The following is a 21,843-nucleotide window of genomic DNA, read 5'->3' on the forward strand; positions in this document are numbered from 1 at the left end:
GAGACACTGATCCAAAACAAGAAACACATTGTACACCCGGAGACACTGATCCAAAACAAGAAACACACTGTACACCCGGAGACACTGATCCAAAACAAGAAACACATTGTACACCCGGAGACACTGATCCAAAACAAGAAACACATTGTACACCCGGAGACACTGATCCAAAACAAGAAACACATTGTACACCCGGAGACACTGATCCAAAACAAGAAACACATTGTACACCCGGAGACACTGATCCAAAACAAGAAACACACTGTACACCCGGAGACACTGATCTAAAACAAGAAACACATTGTACACCCGGAGACACTGATCCAAAACAAGAAACACATTGTACACCCGGAGACACTGATCCAAAACAAGAAACACATTGTACACCCGGAGACACTGATCTAAAACAAGAAACACATTGTACACCCGGAGACACTGATCTAAAACAAGAAACACATTGTACACCCGGAGACACTAATCCAAAACAAGAAACACATTGTACACCCGGAGACAGTGATCCAAAACAAGAAACACATTGTACACCCGGAGACACTGATCCAAAACAAGAAACACATTGTACACCCGGAGACACTGATCCAAAACAAGAAACACATTGTACACCCGGAGACACTGATCCAAAACAAGAAACACATTGTACACCCGGAGACACTGATCCAAAACAAGAAACACACTGTACACCCGGAGACACTGATCCAAAACAAGAAACACACTGTACACCCGGAGACACTGATCCAAAACAAGAAACACATTGTACACCCGGAGACACTGATCCAAAACAAGAAACACATTGTACACCCGGAGACACTGATCCAAAACAAGAAACACACTGTACACCCGGAGACACTGATCTAAAACAAGAAACACACTGTACACCCGGAGACACTGATCCAAAACAAGAAACACACTGTACACCCGGAGACACTGATCCAAAACAAGAAACACATTGTACACCCGGAGACACTGATCCAAAACAAGAAACACATTGTACACCCGGAGACACTGATCCAAAACAATGGAATAAAAAGACCCATAAACTATGGCATGCAAACTCTGTATTTTACTTAATGCAAAACATTATCAGGTATTGAGAAAAAACTGATCTGTACAGGGACAATAACCAAGCCTTTTATCTCCTCATTAGTACCATTCAGTTTATCATGTTGCTGTAGATTGTTTAGACACAGGAAGGAAATTTAAAGTGTGGCGGCTAGATAAACTGCTTTCAACAGAGTCCAAGTAAAAATAAATTTGTTTCGTCATTTTATTATTAATAGATTATGGCACATCCGTCTGTCTCCATATCACATTTTTATTTAGCTTGGTTGTAACAAGAGGCTAAGCTACTGTAGCAAGAACTATGGACCTCAGTCATTTAGCTTATTTTATTTTTTGCTTTAGTTGCCATATGGATGAATTTTAGCTTGAGTGTTAACTGTTCCGGTCATACAGACATGTGTACAGTAGACAGGGTCTGGACACAATGTGTTATACCATGTTCATCTACCACAGGGTCTAGGTTAAAGTTTCTCTATTGGCAGCAGACTGAGATTAAACTAGTTTGAAATGGGAGGTAAGATTACAGGCTGTCAGAACTCAGTCTCTGTGATAGAATTTACAGCACCTGATCTCAGTGCTCTGTTAAGGACATGCTGGAGGAAAGGTTAAACCTTGAACTGTAGCAAAGAAAAAAAAAATTGTTCTGTTTTACAAAAAAATAACATCTGGTTTGTTAACATTGGAAGGTTGACCAGAGGCCTACAGTTCAGACTCTATTTAAATGCTCTGTCAACTTATCTTTTGTACTTTTACAAAAACTATTTAAACAAAACTCATTATCACTTTTCTCGATTATGGTGGCTCTGATGTATTTACAGCTTTGACATATGTATGTGACTGACACATACGTGTACATAGCGTACCAAGTAATTATCCTTGGGTAAGGTCATCAGTTGAGAGATATGTCAGGTTAATTTATTGAGACCTTTTGTTTGAAACCTTTTTCAGTTGAAATCAAGTTTAACCCTAATTTAAAAATTCAATTCAGAGGTAGAAGTTAGGGGTGTTAATAAAAGTAAGAGTTTTTAAACGTCATCAGAATATTAACTGTCTAAAACATTTTAAAAAATGTTTTCAGAAAACGCATGTGAAGTGTAGATGTTGGCCATAGTGTTTTATATAGTCCAGGGGTCCTCAAAGTCATTTGGGCACGGGTATAAATTGATCTTACTTGACTGTCTGCGGCCACACTGACTATTGCATAGGGTCTTATCCTTCCTGCAACATATACAGAGTGTGTGTGTGTGTGTGTGTCTATGTATATATATAATATATATATATATATATATATATATATATATATATATATATGAGAAAAATAATACATTTTACCCAGAGTTTTAGTGGGAGTTATTCTTGGCTCAGACAGTAATTGTGAGTGCTGCGCTTCTTTTTTCCCTTGTTTGTTGAAATGTAAAAATATATGGAGAGAAAATTAAATTATAAATACTGAAATGTATTATCAATAACAGTCGGCGAAATTCAGTGGTTAGCCGGCATATTAACAACCCGCCTCTGCTCACGAATGATTGGACAGCTGTCAGATCTTTCACTTTCCCATTGGCCACTTACTTGCCAATTTTCATTCAGTGCTTGTGCTTGCTTATGATTGGACAGCTGCATAAAACTCATATATTTGACTATCCTATTAGTTAAACTTACTGTCAGTACCTGCAATTGAAACAGACACAGTTAATGCCCCACCCAGCTAACTGATGTTTGGGCTACCGCAGAGAAAATGCAGGTATTCAGTTGGTTGATCGTATTGCAGAGGCCCTTCAGGAAAAAAAAAATAAAAAATGTCGAGTACGTACAAGCACAGCATAAGCGAGCACCACTGTCAACAGGCTGCTGTGACGCTTTTGTTGGAAAACGCGTTTAAAGCTTTATTTATTTTCACACGCTACGACCCGCCAGAAATGTGTTCACGACCCATAATTTAAGAACAGCTGCCGCGGGCACGAATTTGTTGTAACTGTTCAGAGCAAGTTATATGCATTGGTGTGGAAACACTGATAGTTTCATACACATTAATATTGTAGTCTTTCTTTTTAAGTGGATTGCTTCTGTTGAGTGCTTACCAACATTCCCAATATGTTAACTGTTAATCAGAACGTTGAAATGTTTATTAAACAGAATCTAGTCTGACTTTAGCGGGGAAACCCTTGCGATCAGGACGCTTGGTATTGTGAAAGCTCTCTCTCTTGTGATGTGTCCGGCTCACTGTCTCTGCTCACTCTCTCCCTGCAGCAATCTATAACTGTGAAGATACTGTCGAGCTCACTGTCTCCGCTCACTCTCTCCCTGCAGCAATCTATAACTATGATGCCACCGGGAACCCGGAGCTGGGGCTGCAGGTGGGGGACACCGTTCACATCCTGGAGACATTTGAAGGTAAGCTGGTTGGGAACACTGTCTTAAAATGGGCTCTAATTACAAAAGGACATCAGAACATTTACAAATGACAAGAGTAGCTAATTTGTCTCAAAACTTTGTCAAGTCAGGTCTTTAAGGATCTCAGTGATTCAGCATCAACAACTTGGCTACTATAGGTAACACATTACAAGGCCTCACCACTCTCTGAAGAAGTGTCTCCTTCCCTCTGTCCTAAGTATGTTTCCACTTAATTTCCAGCTGTGTCTTCTGGTCCTGGTTTCTGTGCAGCTGTTAAAGTATTGGTTAGGGTTAACTTTGTTAAGATTTTAAAGTCATAAGTACCAGCTGTTCTAAATCTTATAGTTTTGAACACAATGTTTACCTCTGTGATTTGAGGAATACAAAATCCAACTCATCCTACTCCAAACACTGTCTTATTCTCCTGTAAAGCACTGCCTGTTTCACTTATAGTTTTGGACTTTCACTGCTCATCCAAATGTTATTAAACTTGGTAGGGGTATTCCTTAACAAAAGTAATTGCGGTTATTGTAATCTAGTCATATATATATATGTAGTCAATGTTGTACCTTGTAACTCCTTAATGCAGAAAAATGTGCTTGTATGTAGCAGATGATTGTAAAATAGCTTAATCACATGATGGATTAGTTTGATGGGATATAAGACCATGAGCTACAATGAGACAGGTAGACCACATGGGTAAGTGTAAAGGGTTAACCCCCTTTTAGAATGCTCCTGGTCTATGGTAATTGTTTGTGATAAAATAAACCAGAATTTTGTGTGCAGCTTATAGTTTCACAAGCGCTTTTTACCATGTCACCACTGAACAGTTTTTAATTTGGTGGTTGATTTAGTTTCATGCCAAAAACATGTCATCTTTATTTTAGTTAATGTTTAAACTCTGAATAAGGATCTATAGATGTAGTTGGCTGGTGGTGGTGGCAGCTTTTATTGCAGTCAGAAATCATTTATAACCTGGGCACCTGATAATAACCTTGGCAAATGATAATTGCAGATATAACTACAGTAATAGTTTCTCATCCTTTCCTTGTGTTATACTTTTGATTAATTAAAAGTTTTTATTTTGCTTCCTCACAATACATCATAAATGTGAGCTTCACTACTGTTCTGGTTAGTTATTAATTCAAGGGTTTCGAGGTGTGGATGTCTTTGTTTTAACTGTGCATTCTCTTTTGGGTACAGGGTGGTACAGAGGCTACTTGCTGCGAAACAAAGCTCAGAAGGTAGTGTTGTTTTATTTGAATGTACATTCTCAACCAGAAATTACATTTAAAAGAATATCTTAACATGTCCCTGTCTGTCAGTCAGAATGTGACAGCGACTGCAAGCGGTTCTGTCTGACTAAATAACTCTGTTCATCTCACTGGCATGCACAATGTCAGTCTCATGTGTGCAGGTTTAAAGACAAACCTGTCTCATCATTGTCTTCCTCACTTACAGATATTATACTTGCATTTCATCCCAAAAATATCTTTGGGATCAAATTCTGATGACTAACCAGCTGCTTCCCTTAATGACGAACATGCTTTGCAGTCAGTGAGATGCTTTTACCCTGAAAATACATGCTGAGATTAAGTGACCACTACAATGCCAAGAGTAACTGAAAGCAGAAATGCAAATGCAGGAGTAATGTTAATCTACTGGCAGTGTGGTACCATGTATGATTTAAAAAAATAAAAACATGGTCGCCATTATATGTGCTTCATAAAAACTGCACATAAAGACTGTAAGTACACAACAGGTAGATGTGTGGAATTAGTTTGTTAGCTAGAATTAGGCAAGAGAGCAACAAACCTGTAACGGTCAACCCATAACTGTATAAATAAGTGTCTGTCTGTCAACTTTCATGAGTAATACATTCAAAATAAAATAAAAGAAATAAACATGTAAGGTTGCTGCTCGAATAACTCTTCTTCTCCGCACAGGGCATTTTCCCGGCTTCATACATCCACCTGAAAGAGGCCAAAGTGGAGGGCACAGGGTAAGTGTCTGCTGCATGCATGCAGGAGACTTACGCTAGTGCCAGTTGACCTATCATCTGAATCATGCTGCTATCGTAATGAAATGCATGCACATAGCAGCTGTAGACTTTAACTTTAGAATTCTTGCAGCTATCTCTGTATTATCAATTCAAGTGGCTGTTACTTATTGTGATGCAATATAAGAATGGAAAACATCAAACCAACACTAGACAAGGCATTTAAGTACAGGTGTCCAAACAAAACCCTAATCAGGTACAGACGGGTTCTGTCAGTGAAACTTTACTGTGTTTCATTGTTTTATTAGTTATTAGTTATTCCAAAATTCCAAGATGGTGATTCAATCCATGAGCCCTTATTTTCTGCGGTACTTTCCCTTGAAGTGTTGATATGGGGGTACAAAGCCTGGTGAAAATTGAATGTTACATCATACACACACATACAATGCAAAATATATAGAATACACAATGTTACATCATACACACACATACAATACAAAATATACAGAATACAGCATGTTAGGAAAATACAATCAATAACACCTGCCCATCAAGGTGTTCTTTAAATGTGATAAACAGATGAGATTTAAAAGTTGTCAAGTTCTCTGAAAGCATGGTCCAATAGGATAGGCAGAGATAGGAAAAGCAACTCCGCTTAAATTTAGGCACAACAAAATTAGTGTATTTGTAAAGATACATTTGCAGATAAGAATGAGCATTTCCAGTAACATGCTTGAAAATCAGCCAGTTGTGTGTTATTCTGCCTTCCAAGCTTGGACTATCAAGTCTGTTGTATAATAAGCATTGAGGATCCCAGCTTGTCTGTAATACAAATCCGTGATTGAAGACATCCACTGCTGTATCCTCAGAGATATTTGAAAGATGCTCATCTCTCTTTCCTCTCCAGACAGCAGGAGACGGTTATCCCCTCTGACATGCCCCTGGTTCAGGAGCTCACTGCCACCCTGCGGGAGTGGGCACAGATCTGGCACAAACTATTCGTGGTGAGTGGCAGGGGACTGGGGCAGAGCCTGCACACTCTCTCTTGGGTATGCTCCTGCATGCTAGGCTGGGGCAAAGCCTGCACACTCTCTCTTGGGTATGCTCCTGCATGCTGGGCTGGGGCAGAGCCTGCACACTCTCTCAGGTATGCTCCTGCATGCTGGGCTGGGGCAAAGCCTGCACACTCTCTCTTGGGTATGCTCCTGCATGCTGGGCTGGAGCAGAGCCTGCTCACTCTCTCTTGGGTATGCTCCTGCATGCTGGGCTGGGGCAGAGCCTGCACACACTCTCTCTCGGGTATGCTCCTGCATCCTGCAACATCCATCTTGCAAAAAAATCTTCAAATAAATTCTGAGGGCTAAGAGGACAAAACTAATTTTAAAGTTATGTCAGCTGGTTTTCACTGAACTTCACAAGATAAGCCTGCAGCAACTTCGGAATCTCACCTGCTGGTGGAAGGTGGTATAACGAGTGTTTTTAGGTGCTGTACATTTCTTTTGACATGTTTGTTTGGTGTGACAGAACAACAAGACCACGCTGTTCCGAAACATCCAGCAGATGTCGTACAGCCTGATTGAGTTCCGCTCGCAGATAGTGTCGGGGACGCTGCCAAAGGATGACCTTGTAGAGCTCAAGAAAAAAGTCACGGCAAAGATTGACTATGGCAACCGGTGAGTTTAAACACAGCAAACTGAGACTGCAAGCAGTCAAAAGAACATAAGAGCTTTAGAGAGTGTACTGATCAGTGCTCATCCGGTGATTCAGCATCAACAAAATGCCTAGGTAACCCATTCCACACCTGCACCAAAGTCTGTCTCTACTTTATTTCCAACTGTTTCCTCTAGTCCTGGTTTTTGTGCTGTGCTTTAAGTATTGTGAGCTCTAGATTTAAAAAAAAACTTTTAATCAAGTCCCCCCTAATCCTCCTTTGTTCAAGTCTAAATCTGTTACCTCATAACCATAACTCATTCCTTTCAGCCCAGTTCTGTATGTGCTCTAAATCCTTTTGGATTTCCCGAGTAACTGAAAATATGTCAGCCTCTCCCCCCAGCTTTGTGTCTTCTGCAAAGTGTACAGGCTTGTTAATTATTCCTCAATCTTGATCATTCATTTAGAAGGGGGCAGCTCAGTTCCCATGCCCTTTCATGGTCCCGGAAGATAATATAGCTGGGTTTAAGTCTAAAATGTTTTTGTTTTGTTTTTTTATTTCAGGATATTTGCATTTATTTCATATACAACGCTATAGATAACAAAACAAAATGCTGCTGCGTCCGCGCACGTCCTCCAATGGTCTTGCTGCAATAAGAGCATGTGATCAGACGTGGTCATTTTTGTTACTTTTGCTAGGATCCTGGGTCTGGACCTGGTGGTGCGGGATGACAGCGGGAACGCTCTGGACCCAGAGAGCAGCAGCACGGTCAGCCTGTTCCGCGCTCACGAGACAGCGTCCCGTGGCATTGACGAGTACATCCAGGAGGAGAAGGTGGGTCGAGCTGCAAGAAGCTGAGATGCTAAATGAGTTGTAACTGAGACCCAGAGTGACCCAGACAACATGAGAGAAAGCAACCCTGGGAGTGCTTTACAGACCGTGCATTGTATTACTTGGATTTGTAATATTAAAGAGCAACTTGGGGTACAAGTTCTTCTTGTTTAGACACACTTTAAAAAAAAAAGTTTAAAGCACCCCTGTGGCCTCAGTAGAGCTCTCAAACATGTCTTCTAAGTACATCTATTAACCTGCCCTCTGCATCACTGAAATACATCAGTATAAAGTACCACATATAAGATGCACATACACTGTGGGCTGAGTGTTGCAGGGGGGCTGTTAATGGTTACACTCTAATGTGCCAAACATGAAGTGGGGGCGGTCGTACGTACTCAGACCTTAGGGCACTATTCTAATGATGTTAACAGTTTTGGGCAAAGAATACAGACCTGAGCTTCACATCCTGCTGAAAACAGAATAGGAATGGGCAGCTTAAAATAATTACTGGTATAATTTGACCCCAGATAAAATAGTGGTACTAAGATGGACACTGGATCTGTGGACCAGATGAAAGTTGGAAGCTGTGATTTGTACTGCCCTCTTGTGGATGTTATTGAATGATCTGCAAGGTCTTTGTTTTTATACAGTATGAATATAAACATTGAATTAAAACATACAAATAACTCACGTCAAGTTGATAACTATCTTGGTTAATGCCTTCACCAGTGCCTGTGAAATATATTTTTTACACCACGCGTGCAGGAGTTCCAAAGCTTATTTATTTTCATATTTCAATGGCCAGTGTGTAGCAAGTGTGATGTCACAATAATGGCTTCACCAGCTTAGAATTTAAAGCTCCCCACAGCAACGGCAATGTTTCCTTTGTAAAACTAAAATAATGTAATCTATCATAATGAGTAAATTACATGTGGTATAAACAGAAACACAGTGGTTCTTTGTGGGTAACTCAAAAATAATCAATTTATGAGCAATGAGATAAACCACTCCTGTCACTGTGTTTGTCTTCCCTCCCGCGCTGATTTATTTTTGCATTTGAACCATTGTTATCCTCTCTGTGTAAACAACAATGAAGGCATTAGACACAATGTTTGTCTACTTGCCTTAGCTTTACATCACTTTTAATTAACTTCTCTTTTTTTAAATAAAAAGAACACCTCTAAACTAGAATTATACAACTGAGTAATATAATTGAAGATGCCTTGTGCACTCTCAACTTTATTCATTCCAAAAAACTTAAAAACAATAATTAAATAAATAATCAAAGCGATTGTAGCTAACATGATAATTCCATACATTTTCCATGCCATACACGTCATGCACTATACATGCCCATTCCATACACTATACATGCCACGCACATCATGCACTATGCATGCCCATTCCATGCCCATGCCATACACTATACATGCCCATGCCATACACTATACATGCCCATGCCATGCACATCATGCACTATACATGCCCATGCCATGCACTATACATGCCCATGCCATGCACTATACATGCCCATGCCATGCACTATACATGCCCATGCCATGCACTATACATGCCCATGCCATGCATGTCATGCACTATACATGCCCATGCCATGCACGCCATGCACTATACATGCCCATGCCATGCACTATACATGCCCATGCCATGCACTATACATGCCCATGCCATGCACTATACATGCCCATGCCATGCACTATACATGCTCATGCCATGCACATCATGCACTATGCATGCCCATGCCATGCACATCATGCACTATACATGCCCATGCCATGCACTATACATGCCCATGCCATGCACTATACATGCCCATGCCATGCACATCATGCACTATACATGCCCATGCCATGCACTATACATGCCCATGCCATGCACGCCATGCACTATACATGCCCATGCCATGCACTATACATGCCCATGCCATGCACTATACATGCTCATGCCATGCACATCATGCACTATACATGCCCATGCCATGCACTATACATGCCCATGCCATGCACTATACATGCCCATGCCATGCACTATACATGCCCATGCCATGCACGCCATGCACTATACATGCCCATGCCATGCACTATACATGCCCATGCCATGCACTATACATGCCCATGCCATGCACTATACATGCCCATGCCATGCACTATACATGCCCATGCCATGCACGTCATGCACTATACATGCCCATGCCATGCACATCATGCACTATACATGCCCATGCCATGCACTATACATGCTCATGCCATGCACATCATGCACTATACATGCCCATGCCATGCACATCATGCACTATACATGCCCATGCCATGCACTATACATGCCCATGGCATGCACTATACATGCCCATGCCATGCACTATACATGCACATGCCATGCACGTCATGCACTATACATGCCCATGCCATGCATGTCATGCACTATGAAGGTTAGCAGTGTGTAGTTCTGAAAGAAACCTATGCTTTAGCAAACATGTCTTCATTTTAAAGAATGATATCTGGTTCTACACCAGATTAACGTGATCTCTGTTAGCAGGCCTTGCTTTCAGACTAAAATTTTCTTGGCCGTTTCACCTGGAGGCTGGAACTGTCCTCACCCCTTCAGGGCCTTCTTTCCTAGACTTAATCAACCCCCCTGTTGACTGACATGCTTTCTTCAAGTGATATCATTTCACCCAGAAGACACTGCTGAGGTGAAATGACCCAGGAAGTATTTCAGATTTTCTGATTGAAAGACATGGAAACTGATAACTTCATTTAAAATGATGTAGTACCAGATTCCATGTTTTGAAATAAAAATGCATGTTTGCTATAACGTGTTTCTTTTAAAACTGTACATTTGAGCCCGATATAGTGAATGGAAGTGCACAACAAATAAGATTTATGAAATTGATTTGTTTAAAGAGTTAAGTAAACACTCCTATGTCTCATTCCCCTGGTGTTGCCTCCCCTAGTCTCGGAGACAGAACCTGGAGATGCGGCGACAGTCTCTCTTCAGCTCTGTCCACACCTACAGCCTCTTCATGAACCTCAAGAACTTTGTGTGCAACATCGGAGAGGACGCTGAGCTGCTCATGTCACTGTACGACCCCGACCAGTCCGACTTCATCAGGTCAGAACCAGCGTCTCTTCAGTATCAGCTCATCTGTACAGCTTAGCCCTGCCTCTGATGCCAAGTTTCCATCTGCACGATGGGACATTCCTTCTGGGAGGCGTTTTCTCCATTTGTGCTTCATTAAAACCACATCTGATGGAAAAAAGAGTTCCAGGGTAGTAATCGTATATATGCACAAGAGGGGCTGTACAGCTTGCATTGCCATTTCAGATTTTGACATCAAACACTGAGATGAGGTTAACAGCTCTGTATCCAAGCTCTATCAGAGCCTGGCTTTTTTGTATAGCAGTTAAGATGCATGCTTGCAGCGTTCATGATCGCCACGTGATGAAACCAGTCTGCAAAACTGGTTCCAATATCAAGCGGGGGCTGCCTACCACTGGTGCCATCTGCTGTTGACTATCCAATCTGCAACTGCACATTTAGACAGGTATTATATTTTTAGATAAAAGAGCTGCGTCTCTATCAATCACTTGATATAAGCATACAATATTACAAAAAACATGGCAAAATAGGGTGATGATCATGGCAAAACTGCAGAGCTACCCTGCAAATTAACCATGGTAAACTTTTATAAGGGTAAACACTGGCTTACAAGTATTTTTAAAATAATGTTGGGTAAGACCCCAGAGGACTCTTCTAAAATATTCATACCAGTTGATAGAACACATTCTTTGAGGTCTGTAAATGCTGTACAGTTTAAGAGCTCTATATTAAAGGAAAATGGAAGGAAAGCAATTCCATTGTAACTGTTTTAAATGAATCAGTGTATAGTTTGTGTTGTAATGATTTGACACCCCTGCAAATGAGATTTTGTTTGCAGAGGGTTTACTCTATGATACATACATACATACATCAATAAGAATAATAAGGATAATATAGGGATGCAATATCCTGCTGAAGATCAGGGTTTTCCTAATACTGATGTATCTATTTCAGTGAAAATTACCTGGTACGCTGGGGAAGTACAGGGATGCCAAAGGAAATTGAGAAACTCAACAACCTGCAAGCACTGTTTACGGTAAGAGTGGCCTGCAATGACTGGGTATGTAGAGAATGACAGCGTCCCTACACTAGCGGATACCTACAGTGGAGGCAGTCTCAGAGTAAGCACCCGAGCCCATGGCACTGACCTCCTGTCTCATGGGATGTGTTTTCAGAGACAATATCAAAAAATGGTTGAGTTGATACCAGGGCTGCAGAATCTGGAAATTCGTGAAATTGAGGGGTTACCGCAAAATTCACCTCTTTTAGGGGCCAATGCATACCGAACAAGTACGCAGAGGAAAAAAAAGAAACCTTGTTTAAATGAACTACTGCACCACAAGCGACGCAAACTACGTATCTTCCTTCTGTAGATAGACCTTTTTCATTCCTTCGCCATTCTGTGTGCATTGCACTTAAGCAAAAAACAAGAAAAGTCTACAAATAACATTTATAAAAAAAATTCTCCAAAGCGGTTAACATTCTTGTTTACTATTCAAATGACAACAAAGTTTTAATCAGCCTATCAGTGCGTCTGTACTGCTATTCTGTGATCTGTACGGTGCAGTTGTGGGTGGGACAAAGTCAGTGTTGCATTGTTTTGATTTAGTTTGCTAAAATCTAGTTTTCAGCATTGGAAGTAAAATAGTAGAAATGGACGACAAAGCAAAAAAAAGCAAAGTATATTTCTGTGATTGATCGTGTCAAGATATTTCCCAAAGAAACTGTACATGCAGATGGAGGTAATTGTTTTGCACAACTTGTAATGTGTCTTTGGAGAAAATACAATCGACCGCTATTTAGGTTCAGAATCACACATTAAACAAAAGGCTACTACAGGGGCTGCTGAACAGAACGTAAAATAAACAGCTTTCAGAAAACAAACTGGAAAGTCAGCCCAGACAAGAAGTATTCCTGTCTACAAGTTAAATCAGTACTACAGGTACGATCTAGCACAGCCACCTTGCTTCAACCTGCTGCTTACTTTACTGGAATTTTAGACCCGAATAGCCACGTTTTCTTTGTTTTGACTCGGTAGTAATAAAATCAATTATTGGATGGGACAAATAACATGACAACGAACGTGCTGCATATATTGACTTTATTATAGTATGCCAGATACCTTTGGGTAAACGAGTTTTGGGGCTGTTTCTAATCAATTTCCACATCTGTATAACTTGGCAAAGCTTTGCCTTAACTTCCAACCAATTCAGTGGATGCAGACGTGCAGTCTCAATGCATGGGCAAGTCATGGGATGTTAAATACTTGCCTTTAACAAATGACAGCACTGAAGCAAGTACCACTATTTTTAGGCTTTATAGTGTTCTGAAATACTGTCTACTTAGGTTTGTTTAATGTTTAAACAGGTCCACGAAATGTCAGAGAAATCCTAATTTTATTCCGCAACATACCCGTGAAAAATACGTAAATTAACCGTGATTTAGACCCCTATATATATACAGTGCGGGACTTCATAATCTAGGACAGGATAGGGGATCTCCAGGACCAGGGTTAGAGATCCCTGATCTTGGGTGTTTCATGTGTTACTTCTGAATGTACACATATATACCATATCACTCAGAGTTACTGGCAGCTTTATTTATCACAGACCAAAGCTAAACTCTGTTAACATTAGCAGCCTTCTTACCTTATCAAGAGGAAGAAGCCGTCTGCTCGCACTGCACAAAACATCAAAGCTGTCGATCACTCGGTCCAAATCGATGGGAATGTCCCGCTCTGTGTCTAGATTGGCTAATCCAGAAAGGTGCTCCTGTACGGTAGTGTTCGCAAGTTGTTTTTAAGATGACAAAGACAGGAAAAGTGCTAACGGGTATCGCAAGGAAGAGTCGAAAGAGGCTATCCGTGTTACTCAAGTCGTTACCAAGGTTTTGCTCCTTAAAAAAACTCCAATCAGGATTCAAAGTTTTCCATCTCGCTTTCTTTTCAAGCATTTTACTGACTACAGACAGTTCTGCTGTCAATTCCTCCTTACAAATGCCATAGTTTTCGCTAATCAAATCCAAATGAGAAACATTTAAACTAGAAAGGAAAGGGGGAGAAATCAACAAAAACAGAAGGGAGACTACATCAAAACAAAGGCAACAACTCAGGTAAGATGGCCATTAAATGTACTTATCTAAATGCTAGAAGTCTCAAAAAAGCTACTGCACTAACAAGTAACTACGAAGTGACAGGTGTTACAGAAACTTGGTTATCCAAGAGTGATGGAGATGAATATAAAATTAGTTGGTACTCACTGTATAGGAAACACAGGCAGGACAGAAGAGGCGGAGGGGTAGCGCTATACATCAAAAATAGACTTGAAGCCCACTTAAAGCCCACTTGAAGAACCCACTTAACGACATGCTCAGTTCCACATCTCTTGAGCAGCTCAGAGCTACAGAGCAGATTCCATTGTGTTCCCAGTGAGCGGAGAAATTCTCACTTCGAGATGCTCAGTTTCTTAACGCCCCTCTCTGTTGATAGTCATGTTGGTCAATTCAGTCATTGTGACGTCACTGAGATCCTCTCCCTGTGTAAAGGGTTGAAAGGCTGTGCTGGTAGTGGGTTCTGTTACTCTGTGGTTGTGTGGTTGTGTTGTGTTTTTTTTGGTTATCTCTTGAATCTCCCATGTCTCCCCAGGACTTGAGTAGCAGTGACCTGATTCACCCCCGAGTGTTCCTGGTGTGTCAGATCGTCCGCGTGGGATGCATGGAGCTCAAAGATGGCAAGAAGCATACGGCTGGCCTGAGGAGACCCTTTGGGGTGGCAGGTGAGGTCCCAGCTTCAGGGGGAGGCCACACTTTATCACATGTGTATATGTTGTAACAGTACCTGTGATGTATTGGACCTGGGTTGTTTTCTCTAATCCCAGATAACTTGAAGTAACATTCAGTACTTCAGTAAATAAATCATTTTCATATGTTGATGTTTATAACAAATGTGATTCAAATAAATTGTGAAGTTTTTCCAGGACACCCCTAAAATGAGGATTAAGTCTCAATACTTTTTTTGCATTGGAATGAAAATATTAAGAGGGGGGAAATGTTTATAGCCACCCAGCTCTCTTCTGGGCTAGATTCCCACAAAAAGGAAGACTAAATATTCCAGAGGTTCCTTTCCTTGTAACAGGAGACAATATTAATCATACCGCATCGTGTTGTGTTGCATGTTGGTCCTTTGTTCTGATTCATCCAATTTTCTGAGTTCTGTATCCCTGTCCACCAGATGGGTAGAGGATGTTGAAATGATATCTCTGTTGTTAAAAAATAAATAAATAATTGGAGGTAACAAAATAATTCCATGAATCTTAGGTATTTTGCGCTTCCATTAGCCACACATGTCTCAATTGTGCAGCTTTGAAAGAAGCATGGTATAACACACATGTATTTTCATTTTAAAACACGATATCTGGTACAACTTTAGATTAAAGGAAATCAGTTTCTGTGCCTTATTCTGGGGTTATCTGTTTGCACTTCCTGGGTCATTTCACGTCAGCAGTGTCTTCTGGTTGAAAGCATGTCAGTCACTACGGGACGCAACTGATTGTATGTTAGGAGAGAAGCCAGTGACGGGGTGAGGACAATTTCACTGTCCGGGTGAAATGACCCAGAAAGTGCAAGACACAATAAATGCATGGCTTGTAAACAGAAATGTATTTAACCAGCTGTAGTTGTAGTACCAGATATCAAGCGTCTAACCACTATGCCAGCCGTGTAAACTGCATATGTTGCTGGCAACAAAAAACAAGGTGCAATTTAGGAGCTCTTAAGAAGCTTCAAATAAACAACTCGGAAGGTTAATTTAGCAGCAGTGTTTTGTTTTCTTTCTTGTGAATAAGGTCCCTCGCGTTTTGAAAATTGTAAAATCTTGAAAGAGTCTGCAGAGACTGTTGAAAAAATTAGCAGTGTCATTGACCATCTTTTAGTCAGCACTGGAACATGTGTAGCTTTGTGCTGAAGCTAATAAGAAACGACAAGCAAGGAAAGCTCATTTAAATGGATAACAAGTTCCTTGGGTCCTGCTCTGCTGAGCCTGAAAATCTGTGCCGTTTTCTATTACGTTTTGGACAATAACCTGAAGTGGAAAATGGAAAAACAAAGAATGACATTCCTGGTTAATTTATTGTGACCTGATTTTGACACAGGCTTACAAAGGCCTGTAGAAGCCAGGCTGTCTCCTCCAAGAAATAAGAAATCTTTCCCAGAGTGGTGTATGTGCATGCCAGTTTAATATTGATATCTTGTGGAATTTTTTTTGTTTATTTTTTGATGGTGTTTTTATCTCAGTTTTGTACAGATTTTTAAAATAAAAGTACTATAGGTAGGTTTATAAATTCATATATTATGTTACCTTAACCCTCACATCATTAAAGACCACAAAACCACTAACACAATTTAGCAATCTAACTTTTGGAGAATAAATGTTGGGCCGTATATTCTCCAGTCTTTAATTAACTACATTTTTTTAAAGAGGTAAAGCCTGTTAATGTTACAAAATTAGAACCAAACAACTAAGTAATATAATCCAGTTTCTCTTAAACACGTGTTTTATGTACATATATTTGTAGCTTTAAGATGATTTTTTCTCCTTTCAAAAAATAGCAGTTAATCAAAGAATAGAGGAAACACTTTGAAAATATGGCCCATTGTTTCCAAATGTTCTGTTTGGGGTTTAACATTGTAAAATGCTGGGGAACCTATTAAATGTCTCGACCAGACCACGTTTTTAGTATTCATATTTCAAACTCAGTATCCCCTCCTCAATATCCTAGTATTCTCTATTGTTGTTTCTGCATCAAACATTATTTACCAGGCTTCCTAACTATTCCGGCTGCTTTTGCTGGATGTTTTTTCATTTGTTGGTTCAAACAGATGGAGTTGTTTCTGATGTGTGTTTACTGAATGCATGCCTGTTCCCTGCAGTGATGGATATCACAGATATTGTGTTTACTGAATGCTTGCCTGTTCATTGCAGTGATGGATATCACAGATATTGTGTTTACTGAATGCGTGCCTGTTCTCTGCAGTGATGGATATCACAGATATTGTGTTTACTGAATGCGTGCCTGTTCATTGCAGTGATGGATATCACAGATATTGTGTTTACTGAATGCGTGCCTGTTCATTGCAGTGATGGATATCACAGATATTGTGTTTACTGAATGCGTGTCTGTTCATTGCAGTGATGGATATCACAGATATTGTGTTTACTGAATGCGTGTCTGTTCATTGCAGTGATGGATATCACAGATATTGTGTTTACTGAATGCGTGCCTGTTCTCTGCAGTGATGGATATCACAGATATTGTGTTTACTGAATGCGTGCCTGTTCTCTGCAGTGATGGATATCACAGATATTGTGTTTACTGAATGCGTGCCTGTTCTCTGCAGTGATGGATATCACAGATATTGTGTTTACTGAATGCGTGCCTGTTCTCTGCAGTGATGGATATCACAGATATTGTGTTTACTGAATGCGTGCCTGTTCTCTGCAGTGATGGATATCACAGATATTGTGTTTACTGAATGCGTGCCTGTTCTCTGCAGTGATGGATATCACAGATATTGTGTTTACTGAACGCGTGCCTGTTCTCTGCAGTGATGGATATCACAGATATTGTGTTTACTGAATGCGTGCCTGTTCTCTGCAGTGATGGATATCACAGATATTGCCCACGGGAAGGTTGACGATGAGGAGAAGCAGCACTTCATCCCATTCCAGCAGTGAGTATCTTGTGCTTTTATTTACTAGTGCAATTGTTATGAGATTATGACAGTGCTAATGAGATTATGACAATGCAGTACTACTTAAAAGGCTGTAAAATGGATCCACCTGTTATCCCTCTTCAGGTGATGCATATACAAGGATAAAACAGGGATATAAAGTTCCTGTCCATCCATGCATACACATGTCAAAGGATAAGTGTCTATATGGGAAATGTACTTACAAGTGACGGACAAAAATAAAATACTATAGTTCTCTGTCAAGTACAAAATGTAACCATTACCGAATGGGTGTTTACCTGTAAAGATCCCGAACCTGGATAGTATACCAAAGCTGCGCGCGAGCGCCCGTGACGCAGTCATGCTCGCCCCTGAGAGCATAAGAGGACTGCACTCGCAGGTATCGGTAATCATTTTCCTTTCAAGATCCTGATGGGAGAGCATACAGATAAGTACAGGTTACTTTTATATGCATATATTTAGCTAGTAACACGATAATTATTGAAAACGTTGTATTTTTTGTTTACTAATTACATGTAATTTTTGCACACAGTCTGTTGCTTGTTCGTTCCCATAGCGGGCTTGTGCCCCGCGTGGAGCCGACGGCTTCTGCAGGGGATCAAGCAGCTTAAGTCAGCTGACTTTGTGCTCTCCTACAGGCTGCGAATAACTCCGACTGGAGTTAAAATAAAAATAAATACAAATGTTTGTTTTTGGAACTGTAATTGTTTTATTACTGTTTTTGTGAGAGAATATTTTCCCTTGTGTTGTGTGTTTTCCTGCCTTGCACAGAAAATGAGCACAGCTCTTGTGTGTGTATTTTTGGTTTAAAATACATAAATTAAAAATAACACGGTTACAGCTGCTGGGCTCAGCATTGATGCGCTTTAGGTAGATTGTTTCAGTCTGCCACAGTATATCACTTTCGTCTTGGTGGCTGCTTGTAGCACCATTATGAAGGCTGTTCAGGCTAACAGCAGGCTTCCCTCAGTTTGCATGCGTTCAAACTGTGGTTTTGCCAGAAGCTATACACCCTGTATACTGCTGGGCGAGGTTACCGTACAAGTACTGTACCGACCCGGCGCAAGTCGCCGCACGTGTACAATGCTGAGGCCGAGAGTACTGTACCGAACCGGTGCAAGGCATCGCACTTGTACAGTACTGAGGCCAGGGTACCGTACCGACCCGACCCGATGCAAGTCACCGCAAGTGTACCGTACCAAGGGCGATGTGCCAATGTATTCCTGTCATCAGAGCTGTTATTATTAATTGTTTATTTAGCGGACGCCTTTATCCAAGGTGACTTATAAAGACTAGGGTGTGTGAACTATGCATCAGCTGCAGAGTCAGTTACAAATACGTCTCACCCGAAAGATGGAGCACAAGGAGGTTAAGTGACTTGCTCAGGGTCACACAATGAGTCAGTGGCTGAGGTGGGATTTGAACCAGGGACCTCCTGGTTACAAGCCCTTTTCTTTAACCACTGGACCACACAGCCTACTGTTGTCATTAATTAAGAGGGCCACTGCAAAAGTGCAAGTGCCCTGGCCTGCGGATGGGACAAGGAAACAGTCCATCTTTGATGATGAGTCTGTTATGGCTACCGTGTCCTCCCCAGTATACCCAGATTTTCTTTTGAAAGTTCAATCGTCATGGGATCGCCCTGCTACAGCTCTGGTTGTTTCCTGGTTGATGGGGTCATTTTATACAGCTTGTATAACGCAGAAAAACTGTCGTTGGCTCTCTTTCCTCCTGTAAAAGCTGCAGTTGCCTCGCTGGTAGGCGCCTAAACTAGCGTTCTTGACCAAGGACGCTACCTGCCCTAACAAACAGTGTCGGGTCTCAGAAAACATTCTGAAGTGGGCTTACTCAGCCGGTGCGTTCACCACACCGCTGGGGAACTATAATAATATATTAATAGCCTACCAGACCTGTTTATTGAAGGCTGTCTCTGAGAGTCATAGACCCTCAACACAGCAGCTAGAGGAGCTGTGCCTGGTGAATAAAAACCTGCTCTGTATCTCCAAACTGAACAGACAGGCTGTGGGAGGATATCTTGCTGCTTTGATAGATGCAAGAAGACAGTTTGCGCACCGTGACAGCTTTAACAAGTTCTGCTGCCAGCCGCAGAGGCAAAAACCTCAGGCTAAGCCACACAAGCCCGACAGTGGCCCTAGGGCCTTACTGCCACAAGCCCAGGGTTCCTTTTCAGGGAACCACCTGGAGTATTGGCGAGGTGACAGCTATGCTCAACTTGATGGAGGGATTCTACTCCAGGTACTTTCTGGTGCTCAAGCGGGATGGTGGCCTCAGACCCATCCTCGACCTCAGGCAAGTCAACCTGTATCTGAGTCGACGGAGGTTCAAAATGTTGACCATGCAACAGCTGTTGCAGTCAATCAGGCCAGGTGGCTGGTTCACCACGGTGGACTTAAGGGACGCATATTTCCACATCCCCATAAAACCAAGGCACAGGAGGTACCTGCAGTTTGCTTTCCAAGGAACAGCGTACGAGTTCTGTGTAATGCCATTTGGCCTCTCCCTAGCTCCCCGTTTCTTTTCAAAGTGCATGGAAGCTGTATTGGCTCCACTGAGACTCCGAGGCATCAGAGTGCTTGTGATGGGGTGCTAGCTCGCCCCTATAAATATGTGTTTGTTATTGTTGTTAGTTTTACTGTTTTCATTATGTTTTTTGTGATTCTTGTTTTGGTTTGGATCAGCAGGGAGGGGGTTAAGTTCCTCCCTGTGAAAATACATGTGAGAATGTGGCTGGAGCCTTAAGTGCTTAATTGTTAATTATTAGTTAATTGGGCTCCAGCCACAGAGTATAAAGGGCAGGTGAAACCCTTTGTGTGGAGGTGTTTTTTTCTGTTTGGGAGTGCTGGGTTTTGGGGGAGAGTTCTGGAAGGAGAAGAAGAGTGTTTTATTAGTTTTTGAAAACCAGTGAAGGCAACGCCCAGCCTGGAAACTTTATTTGTAAGTCTTTTGTTTTGTGTTTATTTAGTGTTTGAAACCTTTTTGTTTGGCCCTTGTGCCTATTTATTTTGTATTTTTGTTTATTAAAAAAACTTTATTTTGAACTTTATACTGTCTCTGAGTCTCACCCTCTGCTAATCCTGTCACAGTGTTCAATTACCTTTTGTAACCAGTGTCCAGCACCGGCAGAGGCCCACACGGAACTCGTCACCGACCACCTTTATCAGTTGGGCCTGACGGTGAATCATGCAAAGAGCCAGCTCACACCTTTCCAGGGGAGTTCCCAGCGCCTCAGAGTGGAGGCTTTACTCCGAGGTGGTGAGACTCATTTGGGACAGGTTCAGGAGAGCAGAGATATATCTCTTTGCCTCCCAGGAATTGACCCACTGCCCCTTTGGTTCTCCATAACAGGAGACAGGGACCCTCTGACGATAGATGCCTTGGCACACCAGTGGCCGAGGCAACTGTTGTATGCCTTCCCACTGCTCGCCATGCTCCCGCTGTGTTTAGAAAAAATCAGGCAGGACCAGGTCAAGGTGCTTTTAGTAGCCCCTTACTGGCCCAGGAGACTTTGGTTTTCAGCTTTGATGCAGCTCCTGAGCAGCCAGCCTCGGAGCCTGCCCAATCGCTGCAATTTGCTCAGTCAGGTGGGGGGGACCTTATGGCATCCCAACCCATCAAGCCTATAGCTCTGGGTCTGGATCCTGAACGGCTGCATTTAAGCCATCTGGGTCTGTCCAGTAGGGTCATTGACACACTGCAAAATGCCAGAGCAGCGTCCAAATGTTCCCTGTCCACACGTTCCCCCATGACTTGTAGTAATATACGACCATGGCAGTAATACTCCAATTTTTGCAGGACTTCTTTGACAAGGGAAAGTCCCCATCCACGTTGAAGGTCAAAATTCCCCAGGAGCTCACTTCCTGGCGGGGCAGTTTTTGAAAGGAGCTCGGTGGCTTTGGCCGCCTCTGAAGGATATTGTTCCTCGCTGGAGACTTAATGTACTGCTTGAGGCACTCATGAATCCTCCATTTGAGCCCTTACATTCAGCTGAACTGAAATTTTTGTC

At 41.6% G+C, this 21,843-nt stretch overlaps 1 protein-coding gene across 4 annotated transcripts in view; it reads left to right on the top strand.

Annotated features, from left to right (window-relative positions):
- Positions 1-21,843, top strand: part of LOC131706871 (dedicator of cytokinesis protein 5-like) — a 163,057-nt gene that overhangs the window by 41,243 nt on the left and 99,971 nt on the right. For all 4 annotated transcript variants that reach the window (XR_009310858.1, XM_059008767.1, XM_059008765.1 and 1 more), the window contains exons 2-11: positions 3,388-3,471; positions 4,675-4,715; positions 5,418-5,473; positions 6,378-6,474; positions 6,995-7,143; positions 7,820-7,955; positions 10,927-11,084; positions 12,027-12,108; positions 14,716-14,845; positions 17,726-17,798. Coding sequence is in view for 3 of the 4 variants with exons in the window: in XM_059008767.1 (XP_058864750.1) it covers positions 3,388-3,471; positions 4,675-4,715; positions 5,418-5,473; positions 6,378-6,474; positions 6,995-7,143; positions 7,820-7,955; positions 10,927-11,084; positions 12,027-12,108; positions 14,716-14,845; positions 17,726-17,798 (1,006 nt within the window). In the remaining variant the exon portion in view is untranslated. The remainder of the gene's footprint in view (positions 1-3,387; positions 3,472-4,674; positions 4,716-5,417; positions 5,474-6,377; positions 6,475-6,994; positions 7,144-7,819; positions 7,956-10,926; positions 11,085-12,026; positions 12,109-14,715; positions 14,846-17,725; positions 17,799-21,843) is intronic.

This window comes from Acipenser ruthenus, chromosome 37 (assembly GCF_902713425.1).
Source record: "Acipenser ruthenus chromosome 37, fAciRut3.2 maternal haplotype, whole genome shotgun sequence".
In the NCBI taxonomy this organism is placed as follows: domain Eukaryota; kingdom Metazoa; phylum Chordata; class Actinopteri; order Acipenseriformes; family Acipenseridae; genus Acipenser; species Acipenser ruthenus.